Source organism: Alternaria metachromatica (assembly GCF_023757995.1).
Source record: "Alternaria metachromatica strain BMP 0045 chromosome Unknown scaffold_16, whole genome shotgun sequence".
Classification (NCBI taxonomy): domain Eukaryota; kingdom Fungi; phylum Ascomycota; class Dothideomycetes; order Pleosporales; family Pleosporaceae; genus Alternaria; species Alternaria metachromatica.
In genome coordinates, this window is record NW_026055507.1 from 158,957 (window position 1) to 186,142 (window position 27,186).

At 52.4% G+C, this 27,186-nt stretch overlaps 10 protein-coding genes across 10 annotated transcripts; 6 read left to right on the forward strand and 4 right to left on the reverse strand.

Annotated features, from left to right (window-relative positions):
* Positions 1-2,541: 2,541 nt before the first annotated feature.
* Positions 2,542-4,041, forward strand: J4E83_006834 (uncharacterized protein; the record flags this gene model as incomplete). Its single annotated transcript, XM_049333744.1, has 1 exon — positions 2,542-4,041. One exon carries the CDS (start codon positions 2,542-2,544, stop codon positions 4,039-4,041), a length of 1,500 nt encoding a protein of 499 aa, XP_049187000.1.
* A 297-nt stretch (positions 4,042-4,338) lies between these two features.
* J4E83_006835 (uncharacterized protein) lies at positions 4,339-5,238 on the reverse strand (the record flags this gene model as incomplete). Its single annotated transcript, XM_049333745.1, has 2 exons — positions 4,339-4,772; positions 4,854-5,238. 2 exons carry the CDS (start codon positions 5,236-5,238, stop codon positions 4,339-4,341), a joined length of 819 nt encoding a protein of 272 aa, XP_049187001.1.
* A 569-nt stretch (positions 5,239-5,807) lies between these two features.
* On the reverse strand, positions 5,808-7,564 carry J4E83_006836 (uncharacterized protein; the record flags this gene model as incomplete). The annotated part of the gene is made up of 4 exons (XM_049333746.1): positions 5,808-6,292; positions 6,593-7,018; positions 7,073-7,136; positions 7,457-7,564. 4 exons carry the CDS (start codon positions 7,562-7,564, stop codon positions 5,808-5,810), a joined length of 1,083 nt encoding a protein of 360 aa, XP_049187002.1.
* A 318-nt stretch (positions 7,565-7,882) lies between these two features.
* Positions 7,883-9,452, forward strand: J4E83_006837 (uncharacterized protein; the record flags this gene model as incomplete). The annotated part of the gene is made up of 5 exons (XM_049333747.1): positions 7,883-7,913; positions 7,967-7,987; positions 8,045-8,133; positions 8,179-8,416; positions 8,464-9,452. 5 exons carry the CDS (start codon positions 7,883-7,885, stop codon positions 9,450-9,452), a joined length of 1,368 nt encoding a protein of 455 aa, XP_049187003.1.
* Positions 9,453-9,634: 182 nt separating this feature from the next.
* J4E83_006838 (uncharacterized protein) lies at positions 9,635-10,717 on the reverse strand (the record flags this gene model as incomplete). The annotated part of the gene is made up of 3 exons (XM_049333748.1): positions 9,635-10,295; positions 10,354-10,519; positions 10,570-10,717. The coding sequence occupies 3 exons, from the start codon at positions 10,715-10,717 to the stop codon at positions 9,635-9,637; spliced, it is 975 nt and encodes a 324-aa protein (XP_049187004.1).
* Positions 10,718-11,247: 530 nt separating this feature from the next.
* J4E83_006839 (uncharacterized protein) lies at positions 11,248-12,307 on the forward strand (the record flags this gene model as incomplete). Its single annotated transcript, XM_049333749.1, has 3 exons — positions 11,248-11,305; positions 11,362-11,797; positions 11,851-12,307. 3 exons carry the CDS (start codon positions 11,248-11,250, stop codon positions 12,305-12,307), a joined length of 951 nt encoding a protein of 316 aa, XP_049187005.1.
* Positions 12,308-13,661: 1,354 nt separating this feature from the next.
* ARF6 (ADP-ribosylation factor, Arf Arf6) lies at positions 13,662-14,502 on the forward strand (the record flags this gene model as incomplete). The annotated part of the gene is made up of 5 exons (XM_049333750.1): positions 13,662-13,755; positions 13,802-13,957; positions 14,090-14,236; positions 14,289-14,404; positions 14,458-14,502. The coding sequence occupies 5 exons, from the start codon at positions 13,662-13,664 to the stop codon at positions 14,500-14,502; spliced, it is 558 nt and encodes a 185-aa protein (XP_049187006.1).
* Positions 14,503-15,578: 1,076 nt separating this feature from the next.
* On the forward strand, positions 15,579-19,148 carry J4E83_006841 (uncharacterized protein; the record flags this gene model as incomplete). Its single annotated transcript, XM_049333751.1, has 5 exons — positions 15,579-17,067; positions 17,114-17,361; positions 17,411-18,166; positions 18,217-18,690; positions 18,738-19,148. 5 exons carry the CDS (start codon positions 15,579-15,581, stop codon positions 19,146-19,148), a joined length of 3,378 nt encoding a protein of 1,125 aa, XP_049187007.1.
* A 1,479-nt stretch (positions 19,149-20,627) lies between these two features.
* J4E83_006842 (uncharacterized protein) lies at positions 20,628-24,393 on the forward strand (the record flags this gene model as incomplete). Its single annotated transcript, XM_049333752.1, has 5 exons — positions 20,628-22,320; positions 22,371-22,612; positions 22,665-23,423; positions 23,479-23,928; positions 23,977-24,393. 5 exons carry the CDS (start codon positions 20,628-20,630, stop codon positions 24,391-24,393), a joined length of 3,561 nt encoding a protein of 1,186 aa, XP_049187008.1.
* A 521-nt stretch (positions 24,394-24,914) lies between these two features.
* J4E83_006843 (uncharacterized protein) lies at positions 24,915-27,025 on the reverse strand (the record flags this gene model as incomplete). Its single annotated transcript, XM_049333753.1, has 4 exons — positions 24,915-26,359; positions 26,496-26,508; positions 26,567-26,678; positions 26,841-27,025. The coding sequence occupies 4 exons, from the start codon at positions 27,023-27,025 to the stop codon at positions 24,915-24,917; spliced, it is 1,755 nt and encodes a 584-aa protein (XP_049187009.1).
* Between the last annotated feature and the right edge of the window lie 161 nt (positions 27,026-27,186).

The following is a 27,186-nucleotide window of genomic DNA, read 5'->3' on the forward strand; positions in this document are numbered from 1 at the left end:
TCTGCTTAGTGATCCAAATGTCTGAAATATAACAACGACACTTTTCGAGATGGGAAGTCGCGATACATGCATGGTGTAACCCAGCGCACCCATCCACCGGTTCTACTCTACCCCGAGGCATCTCTGCTGACGCCGCTGCATAAACGGGGTGACTAGTCCAAGACAGCACGTCGGGTAGCTCGATTGCGTTAGAAGTGGACTCGGACGGGGGACGGAAGTGAAAGTGGTGAGGTGCGATAAGCGGGGGATTGCTAGTTGTGCCGAGGTAGAAGTCTGGGGTAAGGACGGGGGTTAGCGAGCGGACGTCTGGGCATGCGAATTGGGATGGTTATTCGTCCGTTATTCTAATCATTGCTTATTCAAAAATCTCCTATTTTTATCCATGTCTTTTATGCTTGGGTGCAAAAATCTGGTGCGAAAGTCATGTTCAGAGTCACATCTCAAATTAAAATTTAGTGCGCCATGTCAATAGACCATCTCAAGTCATATCGATCGACATCGCAATCTTCTTTTCAACTCCAGCAAAACCATGACCAGGTAAGAATCGTGTTTTTAGACAGACATCCCATGTGAGGGTAGTCATTTTTGGTCAGACCATGTCTGAGTGATGAGGAAAGAAGAAGTCGGGGGGTTGGAGAGGTACTTATACATCTGAGATGGCGCTAGAGGGGGAATACATGGGACGAAGTATTCATCAGCGTGACATCCAACATGCGCTGTCGGCGTGAACGTCGTTCGTCAATGACGCCATCACCTTTCTTAAAACACCATGTCGTCCCGAAGAGGCGGCGCGAAGGTCAGGCGCCACGAACCTCAAACGATCGTAGCCAACAAATCAATTGATGCCCCTCCACTCGAACGGACAAACAGCGTTTGTAGTCTGCAAACCAACCTATCACCCGGCAGTCTGACGTCCAAACATCCTCGAAGCACGTCAACCCTGTGTTTTCCAACGCCAAAATATCGCCATACTACCCACCATGTCGTATCCGTCAACATCTCTCACAATCCCAATTACAACTCCAGAAAGCAGTTTGATCCGTCGCGCCCGGTGCCCATATATCTCCGCCGAGGCCACATTAAGGACCTCAAGTACGGTGACTCGGTCTCGCCGAAGTCTCTCGCGGGTTTGGAGGAAACGCTGCTGAGCGCTTTGGTTTTGTTGGCGGACATTGTTTATTATCCCGGCTGCAAACATGTCGTCTGATGATGTGTGTGAAAAGGTAGGTGAACTTGCAGCAGACGGTGCTGACCGAGTCTCTCTGCGCCAGTCTTCAACCATCAATGTCGTATCCGGGCTTGGTGGTGGTAGACTTTGAGTTGATCGCTGTGGTGGTGTAGCCCTCGGAGGACTCGGAGATTGTTCCATCGGACGATAAGCCTGAGATGTAGGCGTCCATGGCGCTGCAAGAGCTCCACCGAAAATCTCATTCATAGATCCTCTTAAGGGCTGCGGGGTTGGTCGTTCATGTCCCTCTTCTTCTGCTTCCTCTTCATCTTCCTCCATCTCCTCGTCTTCCGTTACCGAAACGCGGTCCTCGGGCTCGCGCTCATCATCCGAACACTGGAACTGTTCGTCGAACATATCCTGCATGACCTCCAACGCCCCCATGAAGATACGACCAGACCAAGTCTCCAACATGTTAGCGTGTCTAAGTTGGTCCTCCACACGCCGAGCAACCTCAAGCTCCAACCATGCGGATTCAGCCGCAGCGTGCATTTCACATATCATAACCCATTGAAGCCCCGCCTGGATCCGCGATGCGCATACACGTTTTGGAATCCCGACATAGCATTCCGCACCAGTTCCATGGAGTCTGCGTTGCTCGTCGAAAAGGTTGTCGGTGATCGTCAATAGCTCGGTATAGCGCTTGGTGTCAAAAGACGCATCACGGTCGTAATACGTCTCCTTTTCTTTCCGCGCTAGCGCTTCCCTTGCTGGTGGTAGCAAGTTTAGCTCGAAGAGCTCTTGTCGACAGCTCGGACACTTGTTGCGGTTCTCGGTGTAACCTTCTGTCATGTTTCGTAGACAGTGGAGGTGCAGTGTGTGTTGACAGGGGAGTTGAGCGAGGCGGGTACTCCGATCTTGGGAGTCTACTTGCAGGAGCTCCAGACAGATGGCGCAGTTCGAGTCGCTGGTGGCCCCGAAGTCTCGGGTTTGTTGATGGATTCGCTCATCGAGGAAGTGCTCGAGGCTGGGGAGGTTGTTGGATGCCATGTCAGCGGAGGGTAAGCGAGCTGGTTGAGTGCGGAGTGCGAGTGTGATCTTGGTGCGTGTTATAGCGGTGGGTGATTCAGCTTCTGGCGCTTTATATTTATATACGGCCATGTGATTGCCTTCATAGTGAATGTCTATAGGTAGCAGTATATGCGGGGCATATAGTTGTGGCGATGCGCGAAGTGAAATACCCTACCCGCAACATGTATTGAGCATCGCTTTCCCTGTAGGAGAGATCCGATGAGCCCCAAGGAGTCCGTATATAAGCTTCCACTCGTTTGCCCCAACTGTCAAGCAAGCAACACCCCTAACTCAACTCAACCATGTCGATGCAAACTACCGCTCCAGTTCCTGATCAGCAAGATGGTGTCATGCCAGACTTGCCCGCAATGGGGCAATTCATAGCTACCATGGATGGGTCCGTTCAGTACTCCGAGCAGCTTCCCGACTCCTGCAGTATATGTTGGGAAGACTTCAACTGGGACAATGGCGTTGCAGTGCGCCTTCCATGCGGCCACATCTTCCACAATGAATGTTGTCTCGACTGGATGAAATCAGCCAGTGAGAACCGCAACGCCTGTCCCATGTGCTGCACGGTCTTCTGTCTCCTTAATGCTCTGACACCCGAACAAATACGCGATAACGAAGAAGAGCACAACGAGGGTGTATACAACCGCGAGGCTTTCTACTGGCTTATGGCTTACGCTGACTCATGGTACGATGCAGAAATCCGGAATGATGACCTGGATTTTGTGTACATTGTATGCGAAGTGAGGAGGCATTGGCATCGTGAACATCATCCCCAAGCGCACGAGTTCATATGCGACTGGCATGAAGAGATCGGGGACAACTGGCTTGAGCTTATCGTAGCGAATCATATCCGGAACAGGCTCAGCGAGGACGGCCTTGCTGGCTCTCGGGAAAGCCAAGAGCTTGAGACGAGACGCAGTGGGCTAGTGAACTGTGTGAACTGGATGATTAGGGGTTCCAACTTCATTGGCGAGGTCTGGGTCCCGCAGAATATGCAAGAATTCGAAGCGAGGGCCGCGGAGAATGCAGGGGACAATGAGGATCACCAGCAAGAGCAACGCGACGACGACCGTCAGGCTGACGAAGATTCAGAGACTCACGAGCGATGGGCATCTGACCATTCCCAAGAGGACGAGGAAGGCTTAGAGGAAGGCGAAATCCTCGAGGACGCAACCAGTCAAGACACCTCTGAACTTTCCCATCCCGAAAGCTTCGAACTTTCCGATCCTGGAACAAGTCCCGTGAATACCGGTACAGTCGAGCAAGCTATCATAGCACGCAACGACGCTATCCACCAACGTTTCCGGGAAGAACTAAACGCAGAGATTGTCGTAGGCGCCTTGCACGAATTACACGATTTCAGGAGCGCTGAAATACTACCCTATGGAGAAGTACAGCGCCGTCATTCGCGCTCCCAATCTCCATCCCCATCTTCACCATCCCCACCCTCACCATCTCCATCAACAGACTCTCTCTTTCCTCTCCCCCCGGCCACGGAACTAGCCGACCTCCCTCCCCCACACCCCACAGTCTCGGAACAAGACGTGGTCGACACGCGCTCCTGGCTCAGGTCAGAGGGCCACACCATTCTTTGCGAGATGCACAACGTAGCCTCAGTTGTGTATCAAGGCGATGGTACCTATGACGTTCATGGTTTTGAAGGAGATGATTTGGGGGTCGTGAGGGATGCGGATGCGTATCATGTCGTGGGGTGGATTGCGATTTTCTATCGTTATGGAGAGGGCAGTGGAGGTTTCAATAGCTCCAGGAGTCGTGTGCTGCGTCCTGTATAGTTATATTTCCCGTGTACGATATCGGCGCGGTTTCAAATGGAAGATTCGATGAACGTTATTACATTCGTGTGGGAATTTGTCCAGGGTTTTGTTTGCTTGAAAGCGAAGTGGGAGCTTGCAAATGAATATGTTTGACGTCCATATCTTCCAGTGTCATCCAATTGGTGAAAGAATACGCCAGCCGTGGGTATGCCCCTCCAGAAGCGTGACCGACTTGTGATATTCCCAAACGCCAACGCTATGCATAACAAAAATGCGTGAAAGATGTACCTCCTATGACATCTCACAGGAGCCCAACTATGCCTTGTCCTCGCCCTCATCATCACTGCTTTCCCTCTCTTCCCATCCCACCATCCGTCTCAACACGCGATTCTCTTCTCCCAACTCTTTACATCTGCCCCTCAATCCTTGTTCGACTTCGCTCTGGCATCTTAATGCGCTCCTTGCGTTCTCCGCGACGCGACTCAACCCGGCCTGCCAGTCTGCATGCTCTAGCCGCAATGCCATAGACGTTGAGCGTTCCTGGTCTAGAAGCCCTTGGTAGTGCTTGTGCAGAGCAAGCATGGCTGAGGTTTGCGAATATGCGTACGGACGAAGTTTATCGAGGAGAAGCGTCAAAGCGGATTCGTAGTCGGTGAGGAGGGCGGAGAGAGATGTATTCGTTGAGGTTAGGGATGCGATGGTTGTTTGCGCGCTCGATAGCTGTGATTGTAGATGTGCTACTGTCGCTGCTGTAATGTGTGTTAGTATGTGTTCATCCGAGTTCAGACGGATATCGTCGTCCAAACCCTCTCAATGCAGACTCAACATACCATTGATCTCTCCATTAACCTCCCTCATGCCCATTCCACTTGCACTTCTCGGATTGAGCCCACCGACCTCACCTCCCTCTTCTTGTGCAGCCCTTCCTTGTATCGCAGCGACACCCTCCACGATACCCCTCGTTTGCGCCTTGTTCTCTTCTAGCAATTGACTCAGCTGCTGCACCACCGCCCACAGATGGTTCATGTCCGTCTGCTGGCCGCCGCTGGGTAGGCCATTAACCATTGGAACGCCGTTTTGGCCGCCGCCGTTAACTTGCGATCCTGCAATACTGCCGGCTTGTGAATGTGAGGGAGAGGGCGGAGGGCGATTTTGATTGTGCTGTTGCTGGGCTTGTTGTTGTTGGGAGGACTCGAGGAAAGAGAAGTTGTTCATGGCGACAATAGTGTGGGTGGGTGGTGGAGATTAGGTAGCTGCGGATATTGGTGGAGTTGGCGTGCGGCGCGGGCTGATGGCTTCGGTAGTCGGGCTCGTGATTGGATTGGAAGTCTGATGGTGGGATCGTAGGCGCCTACCAAGATCTTCTCGGTGACGCGACACTAGATCGGGGTATAGAATGCTTTTCTGCGTCTTGTGCGGGGTCAGGTTGGTTCGCGTTGCGGAGTCTTGAGGCTTGTTGGCGATGCGCTCTGGGACGTGTCCAGATGGCGCTTGCTTGCTTTGGTGCTAGCGGCTTGGCCCCACTCCATGGCTTGACTAGACAGCGAACCATTGCAGATGGGTATGACTTTTTAGTGATAAGGTATCGATAGTACTAGGTAAAGAAAGCGTGACTAAAGTATGCGAGGGTAAAAAGCAAAAATACACCACAAGAGGTATCCGCAGCCAACCCATGCCAAAGAACGACCTCCCCCAATGGTATCCAACACTCCACAATGAGACTCGATGCGAGCCTGCTATGACCGGAAGTCCATCCCTCCCTGGGGAGCCAAACTGCTACTCACTCATCTATCAGGCAGCACGTACCTCCTTTCTACACTCATCTCGCGATCTGCCTCATCTTCACCTTCAAACCTCAACCTAACGAGATTGTCCACACCATCTCCTTCTTTGCCACCATCTTCTTTCTTGACCTTACCATCACTCTGCTTCCAGACAGCCACCACTTCCGCTTTGTAGAAAGTAGTGGTACCTGGGTAGAGAGCGAGAACATTCTTGCCTTTGCTAAGGTCTGGTAATGTGGTGTTTGATGAGGGTGGTGGGATGGGTATCAGGTGATTGACGGAAGCACGGTATGGTACTGATGGTGTCGGTGGGTCCGGATCAGCATCGATGATCTCGTACCGACGTTGCTTTCCTTCGCCGATTACGGATGTCACGCGGCATAGGATGCCCTCGCCCTCGAACGACATGGAGGACGCTGAAGAGCGATTCTTCGCGTTGTTTCGGTAGAGGACCTCTGTCTGTGGCGAGAGACGTGGTCGGATTTCTGTAGTAATGTCGTCAGCTGACGTGGTGTCTGAAAAGACATGGGACGATGTGTAAAAAGGGCGCTGTGATAGAAGAGATGGTACATGGTGGCATGAGCACATGAAAAGAAGTATGAGATCAGATGAGGTGAGATTATGAGCTTGCCTATCCGACTACAAACCTCGAACAAGCCGAAAGGAAATATGCCAGTGGGTATCGTCTGCCGTCTAAGGTGAACGCCAATAGCAAAGTACAGCTCAACGCTTGGTCTTGTACTTGATTGTGGGCTTTGGTTTGGAAGAAGGAAGAACCATCTTACCCTTACCCGAGTCGTCTTCGTCCATCTTCACACTGCCCTCTCTCGCAACAGGCACCGATCCTGCTCTGCTACTGCCCGACTTGGCCACCAGTCGATCTTTCTGACTGCTGATAACGACCTTTGGGCTGGGACCTCCAGGACTGTCCGCAGCCATGCTGTCGCGGTCGTCGATGTTGTCGTTGTGCTTTCGCTTGCCTTGGCGGTCGCGTCCAGACTTTCCGTGCCCAACACTGGTGGCTCGTGATGCTGAGGGCGGGGCCTCTTCTGACTGACGGAGGGCAGCCAGGAGTTCTATCTGAGTGGAGACATCGTTGCCGCCTTCGACCTGCTGGAGAAGGGTCTGTGCCTCGTTTAGATTACGTATGTTTTCGCGCAGAAGGTCTTCAAGCTCGTCATCAATACGGGCTGAGGTTTCCTCGCCGCGGTCTAGCCGGGTTAGCACAGTGGGACGAATATGTAGTAGTCAGTTGGGCAACGAACGCTGACGAGCAGACTGTTCTGCGACGAGGGCGGTGATTTTCTCTTGCAAGGCATCCGACTCTTTCTGCGGCATGTCAGCAAGGGAGCGGATTCATGTGTAGATGATTTAGATAATGCATGCGACAAGGCACGGTCTGTGTAATACCATGCATTTGTCGACGCGTCTGGCATCTGTCTTGATCTGTTCCCAGAGAAGCCGCTGCTCCTCTGTATCTTCTTGGTCATAGTAATATGGCTTTCTTCCATATTTATTTCGGGTATGGCCCAAGTAGCCGTCAGAATCGCGAAGATCACGCGGTACTTCGCTCATGGTGAGGAATGCTGGCGATAGATATGGAGATGCAGATTGTAATGCTGGTGTTAATGAAGAAAGTATATTCGTACCATGAGTTGATCAACGCGACGTCCGTCAGCTTTGATCGAGTTCCAGAGGGCTCTTTCCTCGTCGAACTCCTCCTTCAACTGACCACGGGGCCTGCTGCGGGCTGCCATGTTGAGGAAGTTGTGGCCCGTCAACTCCCCAGCTCTTTTCGTGTTACCTAAGGCGCTGCAGGTAGTTCATGTGGTGGTGTGGAAGCGACAGACTGAGGTGGAGGAAGGGAAGTAGCTGCAGATGATCAACGTCGGGGCATGTAGTCGGCGGAATGCAGGGTAGGGTACGCTAGTCATGGGAGAGGGGATGAGCCTAAACCAACGGCAGGGTGACGATTGTGCGGGACCAAACAAGTGGACCCCGCCCAGAGCTCCTCCGCCAAATCGCGGCATCGCAATACATACGCAACCTCCACACTCGACCAAACCATTTTCAAGATGCGGAACCCTCTTATCAGACTAGAATGCGGTAGGTCAAGATAGTGAAACTGATTTGAGCAAGCATTGACTAACTATTTTCAGGTGTGAACAGCTACGACTGGGGTGCGTGCCCCGCGTCATCACTCACCTTCGCCCCAGCAGTATGCTGAACCAACGCAGGCAAAGTCGGCAAAGAGTCTGCAGCCGCCAAGTTCCACGCTGCAAACGCTTCAGATTTCTCGATTGAAGAGGAGAAGCCATATGCCGAGGTATGAAATTCTGGCCTGCGATTGACGCGTCGTTGACACGGTTAGCTATGGATGGGCACACACCCGTCGCTCCCTTCCAAAGACAAGGAAACCCAGCGAACGCTTCTCGACCTCTTCGAAGAAAACCAAGCCCTGTTATCAACAGACATTGCCGAGCGCTATGAGAACAAGCTTCCCTTCCTGTTCAAGGTCCTCTCCATCAACAAGGCCCTGAGCATCCAGGCACACCCGAACAAGAAGCTTGCCGAACAGTTGCATGCAAGCGACCCCAAGAACTACCCAGGTCAGCATGATTACGGAAATTTCTAACAGAAATACTGACCTCACTAGACGACAACCACAAGCCCGAAATGACCATTGCGGTCACTCCCTTCGACGGCCTCTGCGGCTTCCGACCCCTCGCCGAAATCGCCCATTTCCTCAAGACCGTTCCTTCATTGCGAAAGTTAGTAGGCGAAGAAGAGGCAAAGAAGTTTGAAGACACCATCAGCGGCAAGGAGACTTCGGACAAGGAAGAGGATATGCAAGAGAACAAAAAGGCTCTGCAATCTGCTTTTACAAAGCTCATGAACACGGACAAGGACGCGCTATCATCTGCCAGTGAAGAGCTCGTCAAGGCAGCGGAGTCTGAGGGCGACAAGTTTGCGGACGGCGGCCCACCCTCCAACGACGGCAAAGAGCTCGCGGACCTTGTCGTCCGTCTGAACTCTCAATTCCCTGGTGACATCGGTCTCTTCGTCCAGTTCTTCCTCAACTACGTTAAGCTCGACATCGGCGAAGCCATGTTCCTCAAGGCTGATGACATTCACGCCTACCTCTCCGGCGACATCATCGAGTGCATGGCGAGCTCTGACAACGTTGTCCGCGCAGGCTTCACACCCAAATTCAAGGACGTGGACAACCTGACGAAAATGTTGACGTACAGCTATGCGCCGATTAGCGAGCAGAAGATGGAGCCCAGAGACTACTCACAGGTCAGACTGAACGCACCGGCGTATAGCTCCAACAGCAGCAACAAGCTGTACAACCCACCGATCCCCGAATTCGCCGTAGTAAGGACTGCTCTTAACCGGGTAGGTGGAAAGGCGACATTCGATCCGATTGATGGGCCAAGCATCATCCTCTGCACGAAGGGCAAGGGAACGATTAGCGTGGGACCAAAGGAGGAGGAGATCAAGGAGGGCTACGTCTACTTCGTTGGTGCCACTGCTGAGGTCGTCATCAAGAGCGATGTCGATGCCGAGGACGAGGAGGGTGCAGAGGGCCTGGTAACATTCAAGGCGTTCTGCGAGCTCGAGGACGGCAAGGGCAAGCTATGAGGTACGAGTTATGTGACAAGAGACTACGAAACGACGTGATGATCTGACGACAAGAGAAACGTCTTCTTGCTATATTGTATTTGACTAGATAATACATCTATCATCTAAGAGTGGTATCACAATGCTATGAGTCGCTAATTCCAAAAACATATGGTGGTGTAAGCGAGGATGTGTACGTCGCTTTATTCCGGCAAACTCCTCATGACACCCTCAAACGCTACCAATGCCATGGCATTCGCCGGGAACGCCCTCAGGAAGCATGGCACAAAACCCCGCCAGTACCCTTTCCAACCTTGCTCCCTGTACACCGCTTTCGCGGCATCTCTCCACCTCGGAAACCTTCTTTGTGCCAGCGGATCCGTCATGATACGCTGCTTAATCACATCACTCGGGTAGCTCGTCAACCAAAAAACCTGCGCCGACAAACCTCCCGCCCAGAAATTGACAGCCGGAGCAGACAGCGAAGTCCGCTGTTGCAACTGCCGCGTAAAAAGGTCGTAGGTTCCCCACCAGAAGCAGAAGAACGTGCGGAAGAGCAGTGTAGCACTGAGACCGTGATACACACCCCTCATTCCATGACCAGTGTATATCTTCTTGAGGCAGTCGATCGGCCCGGAGTACAGTCGCGACTTCTTATCCGCGGCGTACTGGACTTGCAGACGTGCCTTGATGTGTTCGACGGGCGCGGCGATGAAGGAAACTGTCCATCCTGCCATTGTGCCTGCTAACGCGTGGCCGTATACGGGTAGTTTACGCTGTTGTTCGCCGAATTGGAGGTGTGAGGGGGGGTTGAAGAGGCGGTCGTTGAGGACGCGGCGGTAGACGCTTAGGGAGCCTAGCATACTTTGTGGTGTTAGTATACGGAACATGATGGGGTGCTTGGGACTATGTGTCTGCGTACATGGAGTCCATAAACATCCATCCTACAAGCGGTGGTGTAGCGCCCTTGTACAACCCCGCGAAGCCTTCTTTGCGGAGTGTCTGCATGAGACAATCTACCGGGCCGCGGAAATGGCTCTTCTCTGTCGTTTGGAGACGGACTTTCACCGTGTCGAAGGGGTGGCCCACTGTGTCTTGTTAGCAATGTCAACGCATGTGCCTGGGAGGAATAATTTACCAGACAACTTCGCAATTCCGCTGAACACCCCAGCGACAAAGCCGCGGTAGTGCTTGGGAGACTTCTTCGGCTCATCAGAGGTAGCTATTAGCGCGGTGGCCGCCGGCTGTGAGTCGCTTGTTTTCAGGTTCAGGGCTGAGGTAGCCATTGTCGCGTCGCTGTTCTCCGGTACAATATCGGAATCATGCCTCCCGACCAAGAAAAAGCACAAAAGGCATGCAACACGTCAAGAAGATCACGAAGAAACGAAGATTGGGGAGAAGCAGGGCCGTCGAACAACTCAAACCATTATTCTCGGTGGAATTGTCAGCAGCGGTCAGTAGGCAACTTGCAGGTTCCGCATATCGGAAACGTACAAGCGCCCGCGATGTGGTGACGATGTCGACAGGGCCGAGAGATCGGTGTTCGGACCCCCGAAGTCGCGTTTTAGTGCCTTCCAAGGCTGTCTCTCCAGGGCTGGACCCTTGAGATTGGCTTGCCAGATTGGTACGATGGTTCCTTCATAGACCTTAGCGGCTGCCCCTCCATATGCACTTGCGATCGCGTGCGACCGAGCATGGCGCGATTTGATCTTTCTGTTGCTAATCAACTACTAACGTTGCTTTCACTAACTACTCTGTATACCTTCTGATAACTTTGCTGGCGCGCGCGCATTCGATACACGTGTTCTAGGTAACTATGTCGGCGACTACGAGTGCGACGACGGCGCCCGCTGCGGGTGTAGAGTCGAAGAAAGGTATGTTGGATGTTTGGCGGGGCGCGTTTGGAAGAGCTGTACTGACATCGGCGCAGTATGGACGACTCTCATCACCAACACGGCATACCTCACCGGCCTCCTTACCCTCGACTACTCGCTCAAGAAACACGGCACGAAGTACCCTCTCATCGCTCTGTACACGGATACCTTCCCCGAAGAAGGCCACAAGGCGCTCGATGAGCGCGGCATACCGAAACAGCATGTCAAGTACCTGCTGCCAATCAAGTCCAAGGACTTCACCGCAGACCCGCGCTTCTACGACTGCTGGAGCAAGCTTACGCCCTTCTCGTTGGAGGAGTATGATAGGGTGGTACAGCTAGACAGCGACATGTTGGTCTTGCAGAACATGGACGAGCTCATGGACTTGGAGCTGGACGCACCGAGTACAGGCGGCAAGGGTAACAGAGTGTTTGCAGCGAGCCACGCGTGCGTGTGCAATCCGCTCAAGAAGCCGCATTACCCCAAGGACTGGTATGTCTCTTCCCTTATGCATGCATATGATATGTAGACTAACACACCTCTAGGATACCAGAGAACTGCGCCTTCACAACCCAACACGCCGACCCTACCACCGCCCAACACACGGGCGCCCCCTCAACCGCCGGCCTCCGTATGCCCAACGGCGGCCTCCAAGTCGTAAACCCCTCGCTCGCAACCTACAACCTGATCCTCGAGCAGCTCTCCAACGAGGCATCCGGCGACTACGACTTCGCCGACCAATCGCTGCTGGGCGATTTGTTCAACGGTCGCTGGGTCACGCTGCCGTATACGTACAATGCGCTCAAGACGCTGAGGAATAAGGGTGTGCATGATGTAATCTGGAGGGACGAGAATGTTAAGAATATACACTATATTCTTAGTCCGAAGCCTTGGGAAGAGGAGGATGGGAAGTCAACGTGGGAGACGCATCAGTGGTGGTGGGATGTTAATAACGAGAGGAGGAAGGAGGAGAAGAGCCGGGGGATTGATGATGGGTTCTAAGCTCTCACGATGTAGTGGGGTCGTTGCATAGTGGTCGGCGTAGAGGTGTAGAGTAGTATGTGATACTTGGGCGAGCATCTTACGAGAAGCCCTGGAGGCGTTGCATAGTGGTGGGGTAGGGAGAATAATGCCCTGCATAAAAAGTATTTGGCAGCCATGAAGGAAGAATACATTCCATCCAATGAAGATTGCGTTCCGATTATTGAACAGCTCATGTATTGCTTGCGAACACCTTCCTTTTCGGTAGCACGGCTTTCTACACGATGTTTTTCAAGTTTCCTTTAGGCTTGGCGCCAGGGTTCCTCCCCGATTCAGTAATCCCTCAAGCTCGGTAGTTATGCTTCTTTCAACACATGGTCCGCACGGTGTACCACGTCATGGTGGACGGTACTAACCCGGCATGGCCAGTGTACAGGCCTTGTGAAGAACTATTCGTAACGCGGACCAACATTTGACTATAGCAGTCATGCTCGGGCAGTGGGAGGGACGATTCGAGCAACCAGTCGCAGAAAACTTCTTGCATCGGCTTATTTCGCCCGAGATATCAGGCCTCGACGATATTTGAGCCGGCTATAGCAGAGACTAAATCCCGAAGGAGGGCTAGCCAAACGGGAAGATCGGAATACGTCACGGTAACGCCGTGTGTACAGGCAAGATGCAGTGAGTGAACTGCTGCCAGTTCCCACGCGAACGGCGCAGACCCCACGGCTTCATCAATCTCAGGAGTAGCGCCGCGTACCTGCGTTTGCCGGCATTCGGTGAATCGAACGGCGGCGGCAAAGTCACACGGCAGGAAAGGCTGCTGGAAACTATATGGCTAGCTGCAGCTATCGTGCAGCCAACGCGCATGCAGATGCAGCGAGTAACGCATGCGGAGACCCTTTGCTTCATCTTAGCCAAGATTCGCAATCAAAGGGCGTTGTCGAGCTGTGAGCCCCTTTTCGCCGACTGAGGCAAAAGCAGGAGAGGCGGTGATGGAGGTGTGTGGTTGGCGTGTAGGATGAACCCGTCACGATCAAGCCGTTGGGCGGAGCACAGACGTTTGGCAGCTGCGATCTGCAACGCGCCTGCTGCGGTTTCACTCCTGAGCAGCGTGAAACCTCATTTCATGAACAGCGCCAGCGCCCACGCGAGACCCTGTCCCGAGTCGCTACACATTTGCATCTCCTGTGCCGTCTACATCTTGACGTCTTCTCCCACACACGACCGCCATTGAATCTCACCGACACGCCTTATCACGCCCGACCGCCTGCCGTCTACCGTCCTCCGTCGCGCGCACTAGCTATAGCTCGCTTTCGCCGATATACCGCCCACTCTACACCACCACACGATCCATAACGCGTAAATCAGCACCATGGGGGGCTCAATATCCAAGATGATGGCCAAGGTCTTCGGCTCCAAGGAGATGCGCCTGCTGATGCTGGGCCTCGACGCCGCCGGAAAGACCAGTACGCACCACCATCACACCACATACACTGTCGCTAACTCCCTCAGCCATCCTCTACAAGCTCAAGCTCGACCAGGATGTCACCACCATCCCCACCGTCGGCTTCAACGTGGAGACCGTCACATACAAGAACACTAAATTCAACGTCTGGGACGTCGGCGGCCAGGACAAGATCCGTCCCCTCTGGAGACACTACTTCTCTGGTATGTTGGGCCGCGGAGGCACGGTTCCGGGTAGGCGAGTCGACATGCACGCGACTGCATGCGCATGGCTTCTACCTCACCCGGCTCCTGCTGATATCTCCCATTGAACAACGTGGCTAATCGCAATCGCAGGCACCCAAGGTCTCATCTTCGTCATCGACTCCAACGACCGCACCCGCATCGACGAGGCCAAGCAGGAACTCACAAGGATTATCCAGGACCGAGAAATGAAGGATGCACTGTTGCTGGTGTTTGCGAACAAGCAGGATCTCAGCGGAGGTGCGTAGACAATAATTTACAGTGTGAGGGATATCGGGCTGACACGATATAGCTATGCGACCAAAGGAAGTCTCGGACCGTCTGCAATTAGACAAGATCGCCAAAGACCACGTATGGAAGGTGGAGCCCAGCTGCGCGACAACAGGAGAGGGTATCTTTGAGGGATTGGTACGTTCAAAGTCTTCAAACCTTGGCATCCACATGAACTAACACCTCCGCAGGCCTGGCTCTCCAACAACGTCAAGCTACCACCCGGCGCCAAATAAACGTCTTCCTACCCACCGCGATCCGCGCATCCCCGTCCCTCTCTCACACACTGTCCGCGATACCTGAACGACTTGCATGCTCTTCCCTGCATATACCCGGTTTTGTCCTCTTTACTTAATGTCGCACTTACTCTTATCGTCTTGTAATCTTCTTAATTGGGACTTGTACATTAGATATGTACAAATCTTTTTTTTGTCTTGTGTGTAGATCTTTTTCCTGTTGTGGTCCGAAGATGGGTGCCTGGCTGGGCTGACTGGTTGGTTGGCTGGTTGGGCTGTCTATAAGTAAGCGATACTGATATTACCTCTGTCTGTGTGTGTTTTGAGGTGGTGGTGTGGATGGTGATGTGGAGTTTCTTGACGTCTAACATCTAGGTTTACGACTCCGATGCTGCAGCTGGGCGGCGACTTCCAACTCCAGTGCTCCTTCCTTCCTCGTCACTTCCGCTTCCTTTCCCCGCACTCGTCGACTACAGATGTTCCAACCCCACGCCGCTCACATTTCCTCGTTACGATCACAGCCCACTCGAGTTCCTTCGCAATCACAGGCGCTTGCTGTGTTCAAAGCAATGGATGTGGACGCGTTGGAGCACACTACACAAGCAATCCTTGATGCATCGCTTTCATCGAGGTGAGTCGCGTTCTCGACAACCCTAACGTTCGTCACTGAGCAAGAGCTAATCGTGGGATTGACATACATGGCAATGAGCTTGTGCACCAGATTGGTCTAGCTGCAAGTGATCCTGAAGTCGCTTCACTGAAGTTTAACACTGGCTTGTTAGGTTTGCGACATGTTGAGACATCACGACTTGTTTGGGGGATCTCTTTGTTGTTGGAAACTGCCGCCCAAACTCGATTGCGTCGGCTTGTCGTAGAGCGCTAGCAAGCAATGAGACACACTCGTGGATGGGTATATGAAGACGCTGGAGAACAGCGTTGAGACAGACACCAGCGAACGCAGCTGATACCTCGTCTAGCTACGCACGACAGGAATACAGTCTAGGCTTTCGCAACACTCTCATCGATTCCCTTCGTTGCTCACAACCACGGGTTCTTACCCTATCAACACCGCAGCCATGGCTCCGTTGATGCTCCCAGGCTCGACCCAGAAAGCTATCGATACCGCACTTGACGATACCAACACATGTGGAAGATGCGGTAGTACAAGCCATGGGCTGTCCAACTGCCCTGCTAACGCGAATACTGGCAAGAAGGGTCATGTGTGGACAAATATAGGTCCAGGAGCTATACTCGCCGCTGATCAGTACCTGAAGAGCCATGCCAAGTACAAGTATGTCGCTCCTGCGCCTGTCCAGAAGAAGATGACTCAAGCACCACTGAACCCTACACCATCGAAACAGGCGCCATCGAAACAGGCGCCATCGAAACAGGCACCATCGACACAGGCACCATCGAAACAGGCATCATCGAAACAGGCACCGAAGTACGTCCGCGGTCCCGACTACTCTAATACTACCACGGGAACCGATATGTACTATCCCAACGAGGAAGCTCAGGACCTAGGCCCTACCAATACCGGAAGAGCGTGGAGTCCTTCAGTGGAATTGCTGGACAGAACGGAAACTCTCAAAATTCAAAACCCAGACTTTGCACTTCGTCAGAACTTCTTCGACAATCCAGCTGATGAGAGAATCTTGACAAATCACTTCGAATACAGCATCGACGATGGCACGACTTTTTACGAATACAAGATCCTGGATCTGGATACTAAGAACCGCAAGAAGTTGAGGGCCCTCATCAAGAAAGCTATTGAAGAGTGGAACTTTCTGAAAGTGAATCAGACATCTTTCGCGACGAACTACATCGATACCATCGTGTCCTGGAAGCCTTTGCATCTCGAGCTTGAGAAAGGTGAGGAGCTTAAGGATGACGGCATCTATGAGTGGGGCAGGACCATTACCGTCGGCGACATGAAGCAAGCTCTTCGTTTTCGCTTCGTCAAACCAATTCCAGTCCACGACCTTACACGATACGCAGCTGCTGATCCCAGCTACGAGAACACCAACTTTGACGATATCGCTAAGTGCCTGAATCTTGTCATCTCCAAGAGTTTCAATGATGAAGTACATAAGCTCTCCGCCAACAAGTTCTTCGTGAAGAAAGCGCGCGTCCCACTGAGAGCCGATTTCAGCATCTCTGACTCGCTTGAGATCATTCGCGGCTACTTCTACAGCGTCAAGCCCGGAATGGGTAATATCGTCCTGAACTTCAACATTTCAACCAGCGCGGTCTTCCGACCAGTCAATGTTGCCGACTTTGTGAACGATAACCATACATTCGACAAAGATATGGCAGCGAAGGTTCTGATTGGTCGAAATGTCTACGTGGACCACGATCGCATCGACCCAGATCCGGAGAAGGAGAGCCACCTGAACAGTGAGGACTCTCGTTACTGGAAAGTATTCGAACTTCAAAACGGCAATATCGAGGACCTGAGTTTCAGAAAGAAGAAGCTGGACCAGAACGGCAAGTTTATCATGAGGGCAGATAAATCTTACGAGATGGAGACGAATGATACTTTTGTGGTTGATCATTTGGCCAAAGGTAAGTCTTCATTTCGATAAGTATAACTTTCCGCTGACGCAGGTAGTGTTCGGTACATCTCCTGTCACTGGACGACCAGCAGTGAATGTTGGCTCACGTCAGCATCCAATATGGTATGCCCAAGAGCATCTACGTATCGTACCTTATCAGCCATACACCCGACCAGTGCCCGACCAGTACACATCTTCAATGGTTGACGAGGCCTGTCGAGATCCGGAAATCAGCCGAGCGTACATCGAGAATGAAGGGCTCCGTAGCCTTGGCTTCACGACGAGCGGTGATTCGTTTTCCTTCGTGAGTACAAAGATACACTTCGAAAGGAGTTCAACTGATATGACCATAGGCAAAAATCCCTCTTCGACTCCATCCGACCATGCTTCAGGTCCCGCGATTGGTGCTTCCCTACCCCACCCCGATCTATCGACGAAAGAACGACTCTACTGTTCAAGCAATGAGTACTTCTCGCTGGAAATGGCCTCAGGGCGCTGGCTCGAAATTCTACACAACGATACCTCAAGTTCTCAACTACACCGTCATCGCGGCTCCGGGCTGTAGCCCAACATCACCGGGCTGGTATGCCAAAGAGCTCGTACCTCATTTCGTTAAGTGCGGCATCTCCGAAGACCAAGTTCGACATATCGATGATAAACAGATGCAACCTTTCCTTCGATCACTAAGCGAGACTGATATTCAGTCCAAAGTCAGCGAAGCCTCGTCACTCGGTGCTAAAGTCGTCATCTTGATTCTTCCCAAATACAACCTGACGACCTATCGAGACTTCAAAAGTGTTGCGGATCGAGTGGTCGGTATACAGTCCTTCTGTCTGGTTGAGAACTGGCGTCCCGCCCAGCAAGAACTGATGACGAACGTCATGATGAAGCTCAATCTCAAACTTGGAGGTATCAACCACATAGTGAACGCCGTCAAGACTAGACTCCAGACACACACTATGGTCCTCGGGGCTGATCTAATCCACCCATCTCCCAACGCCTTCCCCGGTACGCCATCTATTGCATCAATGGTCGGCTCAGTGGATGATCATGCCGGAAAGTGCCTTGGATCTATGCGCCTACAAAGCATCGACAAGACAGACCGCGAGGTGAGTATTACAAGCAGCTGCGCTTGTTGAGTTCCTGCTGACCATGACAGATCATGGACTATAGCTCAGTAGTAGACATGGTCACTGAACGACTTAGTGCATGGGCTGCTGTCCATAACTCGTCAAAGGACCGCCTGCCTTCCAACATCATCTATTATCGAGACGGAGTGTCATCGGGACATTACCCCAAAGTGCAAGAGACGGAACTGAAAGCCATCCGCGACGCATACAACACTAAGCGTGCAAGTCTAGGCTTGAAGGAACGGTGGCTGAATCTCACTGCGGTCATCGTAACCAAACGCCACCACACTCGCTTTTACCCCATCGAAGAGGCAGACAAAGACAAATGGGGCAACCAAAACTGTACACCTGGCACTTGTGTCGACAAGCTAGTCACTTCGCCATACTACCAGGACTTCTACCTGCAATCTCACAGCGGTATCAAGGGCACTGCTCGACCTACGCATTACTTCGTTCTCGAAGACGGCATTCCCGGTCTGACTCTAGAACATCTCCGTGATCTAGTAAGTGCCACCCTTCATTCGTCATGTACCATGCTGACCTCATCTAGACGCACAGCCTATGCTACTCCTACGTCCGATCCATGACCCCCGTATCCTACGTCTCCCCCACATACTACGCTGATAGGTTGTGCGAACGTGGCCGCCTCTACATCCGCAAGTACTTCAACGGCGACGACCAGACTCTCTGGAATGACCTCAACATTTTCAAGAGCGATCTCGAGAAAGACCTCAGAGAAGCCAGAGAGAGGAAATTCGGCAAGGCGCAGCACCGCCGCAAGGAGAAGGCAGAGAAGAACATTGAGAAGACGCATGCTGAGAAGGTGGCGAAGGATACCAAGATGTTCGTCTTCAAGAGGGTGGCGACGGACTTCTATCGTAATTGGAATGAGCAGGAGCCGGAAAAGAGTGTCGGAAACCCTTGGGCAGACACTATTGCTGACACGATGTTCTGGATGTGAGATGATGGCTCACTGGGGATGAACTGGTTCTGGTTTCGGATCCTGGCTGCGCAAGGGTTCGGCGCGGCATTTTGTCATATTGTCTCTTTTCCTTCGTCTTGTTATCTTTTGTGGATTTTCCTTATTTCATTTCGTCTGCTCTTTCGTCGCGGTTTCCTAGATCGTTGTCATAGACTCTGCTTTCTGTACTCAATAAACTGTCAACCCACAAACCCATTGCAACTCCCCACAAGACTCACATCTCGCAAGCATGGCCCATGCCCTCTTAAAGCATTGATACGTACACATGAGTTGATCCTAATGTCTACCGATGTAGCTGCTCGGTGGTGTTGCGCCTTCATCCACCTGCCTCTGCCAGATGCTAGTGCGATGACGTCATCATCTGCCACACAATCTCCATCCCAGTTGCTCCATGACTCCTACGTAACCCTTTACACCACGCACATCGCTCGTCAAATGATAAAGCCTAGCTTCAAATGAGCTGACTTGTCTGATTGACGCTATGCAACAATATGAGACTGCGAAACGTTCTCACGGCCGCCTCTTGCCGCATCTACTCGACACATGGGTACCGAGCTTATGGCGCACCTACCTTGGGAGAACATGGAGCCATGCTTGAAGCTTATGCAACCCAGAGACGAAGTTCAAGAAGTTCAACATGGTAATTATGATAGCGGAGCGCGCGTTGAAGCGCTGCTTCCATGAACGATACGATCGGACTTTGCTCCTGGATACAAGGTCACCGCCTTTCTGCTCTTTCCAGGTTTGCCGCTTGAGCATACACATACTCCTTTTATCAAGGCCGCTCAATGTCATTTCGCAAGTCACCTGCTGCGTCAAAAAGTCTGCGAGTAGGTGTAGGCGTCTTCTTCTGCTAGCTCTCTATTCTCTAGTCAACCAGCTCTTCCCGTCTGGAGCGACGATACTCAGACTCTCCAATCATTGGATACGCATGTATCAGTATCGACCTCACTCATGTGCGATCTGTCGCGGGGGTTGAAATCGAGCGTTCTGCGCTTGCTACCAAACCTTTTTCGACAAGCACACCATCACTGGACGTGTCTGAAATCAGGACTTTGCTCGCGGTTGCGTAGACTACATTCAGTTGTCGGTTGTGAGGGGAAAGCTTTACCAGATTGGCCATCGCCGACGCTTGGGATTTACTACAGCGGGCAAGGCAACACACGATGCACCAAGTCCACACAAGCCCAGAGAAGACAGCTTTGCCTACTAAGGATGCTGTAGCCTGATGACTCTCGACAAAGTATCAGCTAAGACGGCAATCGAAAAGTCCGATACTGCAAGCGGCGTTGTAGCAAGCATATCACAGGCAGTATCTATACACGGCCAAGATTGCTTTCCCGACATGACTGTGCGTGTACCAAGCCTGCGCGAGTAGCAATCTTCACATTTGAAGTATAATAACGGTCTCCATTCCGCTGAGTATCACTGTCATCATCGAGTACCACTCATCTCAGCATGGTCCGTAATAAGAACGGCAAAGGCAGAGGCTATGACAACCCCAAAGCTGAGCACAATGCGATCAGTGCCAAAGAAAAACGGCACATCGAGAACAATACCGCGAACTTCATTATCTATCCATCCATGAAGGACGACTACTGGGCTTCGCTCGACCGTCTCAAGAGACCAGCTGCCAATGAATTCTACAAAGACTTGATACGCTACGGCGACTATCCCGGTGGCCCCAAAGATCCCAACAAAGCGGAAGCTCCTTGGCCGAACAAGCCGGCTGCTACGATAGAGAACCCCGATACGAATCATTCTGGTCATGATACTCAGGCGCAAGGTATTGGAGCTAAGATAGTTTCTTTCGGTCATGTATCCAGCACGTCTGCGGACAGCGAGAGCAGCACCCCTGGAGCCGAAGCATCCAACGAAGACACCATATTGGAGGGCGCGAATGAAGCAAATGTCGCCAGCACAGTCAGCATCAATCGGCCATCGCGAGAAATCAGCAAGATTCAGTCCATCCCGCGTGCCAGTCTTCAAGACGCCCCTGCGATCAACTTCCAAGAAACCTCGACTCCCAACTCAGCTCCATCACCTTCCACTTCAAGGGGTGGAAGGATAGTTCCAGTGAATCCTGGGCTATCTGAGACTCTGTCCAATCTGAAAGGGGCCTCGAAATATCCTCTTAGAACATCGCTTCGTACTAAACCAGAACGAGGCGAAGTGATCACGAACTCCTTCCAGATGAGGATCAATGAAAAAGCAGTCTTCGCCGAGTATCGCATTCTTGGCATACCAGTATCTGAATCACGGGCTGGGAAGAAACGTTACATGGAGACCGCCATCCAAAACGTACCCTTCCTAAACAACAATCGTCGGAACTTTGCAACTGACAACGCCGACACCATCATTTCTTGGGTGAATCTACACCAGTATGCGGGCGCTCACGTTATGATCGGTCATCCGACTACTGCTGTTGGAGCCATATACCGACTGGTGGACATCGTTGATCGAAACACTACTGCGCAGCTCAGCTTAGAGTACAAGAGACGGATTGATTTTGCCGACTTACGGTCCTACGCAAACACGTCGCACGCTGATCCGTCCAACTACGATCCGAGCGCAGAAGAGTATGCGCTCAATACCATCATGTCCAAATGCATTGTGCACGACAATACTACTTTGCATCTGAACAACCACAAGTTCTATGTCCGCAATGCCTTCCGAGATCTGGTAACATCTGGACAGGGAGCTATTGCGCCTCTTAGATCCTTGCGTGGCTATTCCTACAGGGTACACGCGACCATGGGTAACATTCTTCTCAACATCAGTCCAGCCAACAGCGCGTTTTGGAGACCTTTGATGGTCAGTGAAGTTTTGCAACATGGCCGCGGAACTTTCGGCGGAGATATCGAGGAGGCGAAGCGAGCACTCAAGAACGTCAGGGTCTATGTCGTCTACCATCGCGACAGCAAGGACAATAGATGCAAGCACCCCAGGTGTGGAAACCGCGCCAATTGTACAGCAAATAACAGGGCCAACCTACCCAGCCTCGACGATCAGCATGCGAGACTAAAGACAATCTGTGGCTTTGGGCTGGCATGCAACCAAGAAACCTTCACGTGGGAACACAAAGACGCGCAAGGAAATGCCATCGCAGCGCATCGCATTAATGTTACTGTCGAAAGGTACCAGTACCAACGTAAGTACAGCTCTCATCGCGTATATAATTAGGGGCTAACCACATGACAGAATACGGACGGACGTTGCGACATCCTGGCTCGCCTGCGGTGAACGTTGGCACCAATCTAGCACCTACTTGGTTTGCCCCAGAGGATCTTCGCATCGTTCCAGATCAGATTTATGCAAAGATCATACCTGACGCAGTAGCAACCGATTTCCACAATGACGCCTGCAGGCCGCCTGCTGTTATCCGATCACGCGTTGAACGAGAAGCACTCTCTCGCATTCCAATCACTCAAGTTGAAGGCCTCGTAAGTTACCGGCCCCCTCAAGAGTTTGCGAAGCTATCCTAACAGCATTCAGGTCCACTGTCCACACATACGCATGAGCCCTCACATGATCCAGATACCCTCCGTTCGCCTGCCTTTCCCAGCAATATTGTATCAAGGCAACGCTACCAACAAAGTCGTGGATCAGCGCTCTGGCAGATGGAACCTCCAAAACGCTAAGTTTCTACAACGCAAGGCTGGCAACGTTTCATGGAAGCTTATAGCGGGACCAAACGTTGACCCTAGAGGTGACTCAGTGAGGCGCGTGGAAACGCATTTCAACGCAGCACTGAGACAATATGGGGTGGCGCTGAACAGCCGAATGGAAGGTCAGCCGCTGAATTTGTCGAATGCTACAGAGGATGATCTGTCCCACACCATTCGTGTCTACCTCCAAAGCCGGCAGGATCAACAACAGCCAGTACCAGACATCTTTGTCTTGCTACTGAGCCAAAAGGACCAAAATCTTTATTCCAACTTCAAGTACCTGGCCGACAAAGTCTACGTTCTTCAATCGATTTGCATGATCGAGGCCAACACGAAGGGCAACGGTATCGCACAGTATATGGCCAACATAGCCATGAAAGCAAACCTCAAGATGGCAGGCATCAATCATTCCACACCGGGCCTAGACAAGGATCTCAGTAACACCTTGATTCTAGGTGCCGACTGCACACATCCAGGTAGCGGAGCGCTAGCGGGCAGCCCTTCCGTTGCTGCTGTTGTCGGATCATTGGAGGCAAATGGGGGCAGGTTTCGTGGAAAACTCAAGCTACAACGACCCAAAGAAGAGGTCTGTCTTATGCTGCAATAACCTTCTTACCTTCGCTAGCTGACTGTCGTTTCAGATTATCCATGGCTTGGGAGATTTCCTCGCCGACCACTTTACCGCTTGGTACAACTTTCATGGGAAGTTTCCTGAGAAAGTACTCTACTATCGTGACGGTGTCAGTACCTCACAATACGATGACGTCGTTGACGTGGAGCTCGCAGGTATCGAAGAAGCTTTCGACAATTTGGTCGAAGCCCAGAAAGGCGTGGACGTCAAGCCGTTGAAGATCACAGCAGTCATCGTCACCAAGCGACACAGTACCCGTTTCTTTCCTCGCCAAAAGAACGATGAGATGACAAACGGCAACTGCAAACCCGGACTCCTCGTGGATCGCTCCATAACGTCACCGTACTACACCGACTTCTACCTTCAATCACACAACGCCATCAAGGGGACCGCACGTTCTGCTCACTATATGGTGATTAGGAACGATATGGGAATGTCAACCGACCAGCTGGAAGATCTGGTAAGTCTTACAGATGAGCGTAGGGATATTGCTAACAAAGAGGTACAGACGCACAAACTGAATTACACCTACGTCCGAGCTACACTAGGTGTATCCTACGCGGCACCCGCCTACTATGCAGACCGCCTTTGTGAGCGGGCGCGCTGTTACCTACGCAGATATTACGTCCCCAACAACGCCGCGCGCTCAGCCACCGGAAATCAGCTCCGTAACGTGGAAACCGCCGTCAATCAGAATCGCAACGCTACCAACGCGAACGTGCCACCACGCCCCAGAGGTCACAAGAAGACGGATGCAGAGATTCAGGCAGAGAAGACTGATGCAAAAGACGTCGCCGACAGGATGTACAATTGGCTCAACCCAATCGCCGAGAAAAGGTTGGACGATCAACGAGATGATGTTGCGAAGAATCCTGCAGGAGATGAGAGACAGAGGCATATGCTGGAAACCATGTATTGGATGTAGGTAAGCAAGGGGTGAACGACGGGAGGATGCTGGCGGATCACGGAGACTGCTGACCCATGGCTACGGCCACATTTTCTTCATCACCACCTCTTTTGTGGATTTCCCTTATTTCCTTTCGATGTCATAGACCGTGCTTTCTGCCCATAGATTTCCTTACTCGATAGACTGCTCAATTCACATCTTCGTCACAACTCAACCTTAAGATACTCATCACCACAAGCATTCGACTTCGAAAGAATCACTGCATTGAGACAAGAGCTGGAGAATGATATGATTTCTATTGAAACAAGTCGCTTAACCTTTCGGAAGCTTGACTAGATAGTACTGAAGCGTTGACATGCAACACTAGATGACCCTTACACTAACACCTCTAGCCATGTTGCAGGCCTTCCCTAATCTAAACCACACCAAATACAAACGCCGTAGCGCTAGAATGCAACGATGAAGATGAAGAGCCAGGAACCAAAATTGCGCCAACCCGTCGTCCAGATACGTTAAGAATGTATGCAGCGCTTGGAAGATCATTTCCACTGACCCTGGCTCAGCTTGAGCAGGCCCTCTACGCACCCAGCTTCTTCTGCTGAGTTTATACTCGAGCGACCACTCGCGTCGTCACCATGCATGAACTGTCGCAGCTCATCGTCTTGCTCGGGGTCGACAACACCCTTGCCAGCTTTCCGCTTGTCCTTGGCCAGCATGGCACCGAGACTTGACGTCTGCGACATCAGATCTGTGTTCTCTCCCAGTATCTTGCGAGCTGCTCGTGAAGCAGGAGGCGTAGCGGCGACTTGGCGGTCTCTTCGTACAGACTTGGGCGCGTTAGGCTCCCAGTTCTCCTTGTCGCTCTCCGTTTGCGGGAACTCGTCCGAATCGGTGCTTTCGCCGCCCTTCTTGTAGTCGGCATATTCCTTGCTGGAGAAGCGGCCGTTGATGGTGGACGCGCGTTGCATGGAACCGCGAGCCTTCTTGAGTGGACTGCTTTGTACTTTGTGTGAGCTGTGGCGTGCCATCAGCGGGCTGCTGTTTTGGCGGGCCTGGTTCTGTGCTAATATCCTTCGGTTCGCGCGTAGTATGCCAATCGCGTCAGCTGCACTGCCACTCTCCTCTTGTTCTGCACGCGTTGTCAGGCTGGTTGTTGACCGGCTCTCGGGATCACACCAGAACTCCCATGCGCGCGAATCCCTGCTCCTTCCGATATTCGATGTTGTTCTCGGTACCTTGGGGCTCGGCTCGCCTCGCGCGGCGGCGGCTAGGCGGTCATTCAAGCCAGCTGCACTGTAGCTTCGTCGCAGGCCAGCAGCGGCACGGGAGAAGGAAGATGGAGTCTTCTTCGACTTTGGCGGTGATGGCGTCTTGTCGAGGTCGGTGACGATACGCGCAGTGCCGTCCTCATTAGTCGCTATCCGCACGAAAGAGTGCTTGCGCTTCAGTGGCCGGGAAGGGGTCTTGGTTGCATGGTCAGGTGATACTGAAGGCTTCGGAGGGGCGTTCGGAAAGGTGATGACTTCGGGCGTGTAATCGTCGAGATAGCGGACGAACGACGCGCTGCGACGGTTGGAGATCCATGATGTGCGTTGTTGCGCGGCGCCCTGTGAAGATGGTGCAGCCTGCTGCGAGTTGCTTAATTCAGCGGAGGCATTTTCGGTATTTTGAGTTTCGGTAGATGGCTCTGCGACAACTTCATTCGCGTTTTCTGGTTCGTTGGCAGAAAAGGCAGTGTCGATGGTGCGTGGCTCTGGGATGGTTTCGTCGGAAGTGAGTTCTGGCGTTGCGGGCTGCTCGGGTGGGTCAGACCTCGGACAATCGTCTGCGTCTTTCGGCCCCGGCGCGTTATCGATATTGCGCGCAATGGCTACCGTCTCGTCCTCGGTGGGCGGGTCCGACATGGTGGAAGAAGAAGACATCAGCGATGCCGTGGAAGATGGTTCGAGAGGCCGTGAGCGACGGCGGTCGTTTTGGCGTTTATCTAAAGCAGAGCGTGATCAGGACGTGTTTCGAAAATCATGCGCACAACCAAGCCACGCGCAACACTTCGGAGCGATTCAATCGGGTCGATTGAAAAGCAAGCACCAGCGACGCGCACAACAGATGGATTGACTTACTTTGAAACCAAATCTAGGACGCGATGTTAGCAAGGCGCGCACACTCGTGACGTGGAGAAATTGGCGCTTACCTGAACTTCTTTCTCGCCAAGCGCGACTTTGCGGACGATCTCTAGTCGTGCTGCCTTGTCTGGCTTCGGGTTCTTGAGATATTCCGATTTCAACACGTCTTCGTCTTCCTTGCTGCAAGATGTCGTGGTCAGCGCTGATGGGGTGATGGAGAGTCGTGCCCGCGGGGTAGGCCGAAGTAGCTCCCGATGGTAGGTTGCGCACGAACCAACGCGTTGAACATGGGTCGACACGGTCGAGATGGAAAGGCAGAAGTTGGATGGAATGAGAGCATACCTGGTGCGTCTTCTCTTCTGGCGAGCAAGAGCTTTGTTGTCGACATCCGGTGGCATGTGGTTTGCGACAGTTTCCTGCGAGTGCACGAGGAAGGCCAATTGACCACTAAAACTGGCGCGTCGGACGGTGGGCAGACGCGATGACGCAGGCGAGGAAAACGACGGCAAGGGCGATGAGGCGGACATGATGGGATGACAACAACGAATGTTGGTAATTGGACTTGGTGTGATCAGAGAAGAGCTACCATGGAAGAGTGTTATAGTAGAAAGAATAACGCGTTCAATATGGTGGCAGGAAAGTAGTGTGCGAGGCGCGTCTTCAGTCGCGTACGTATCAGATTGGTCCG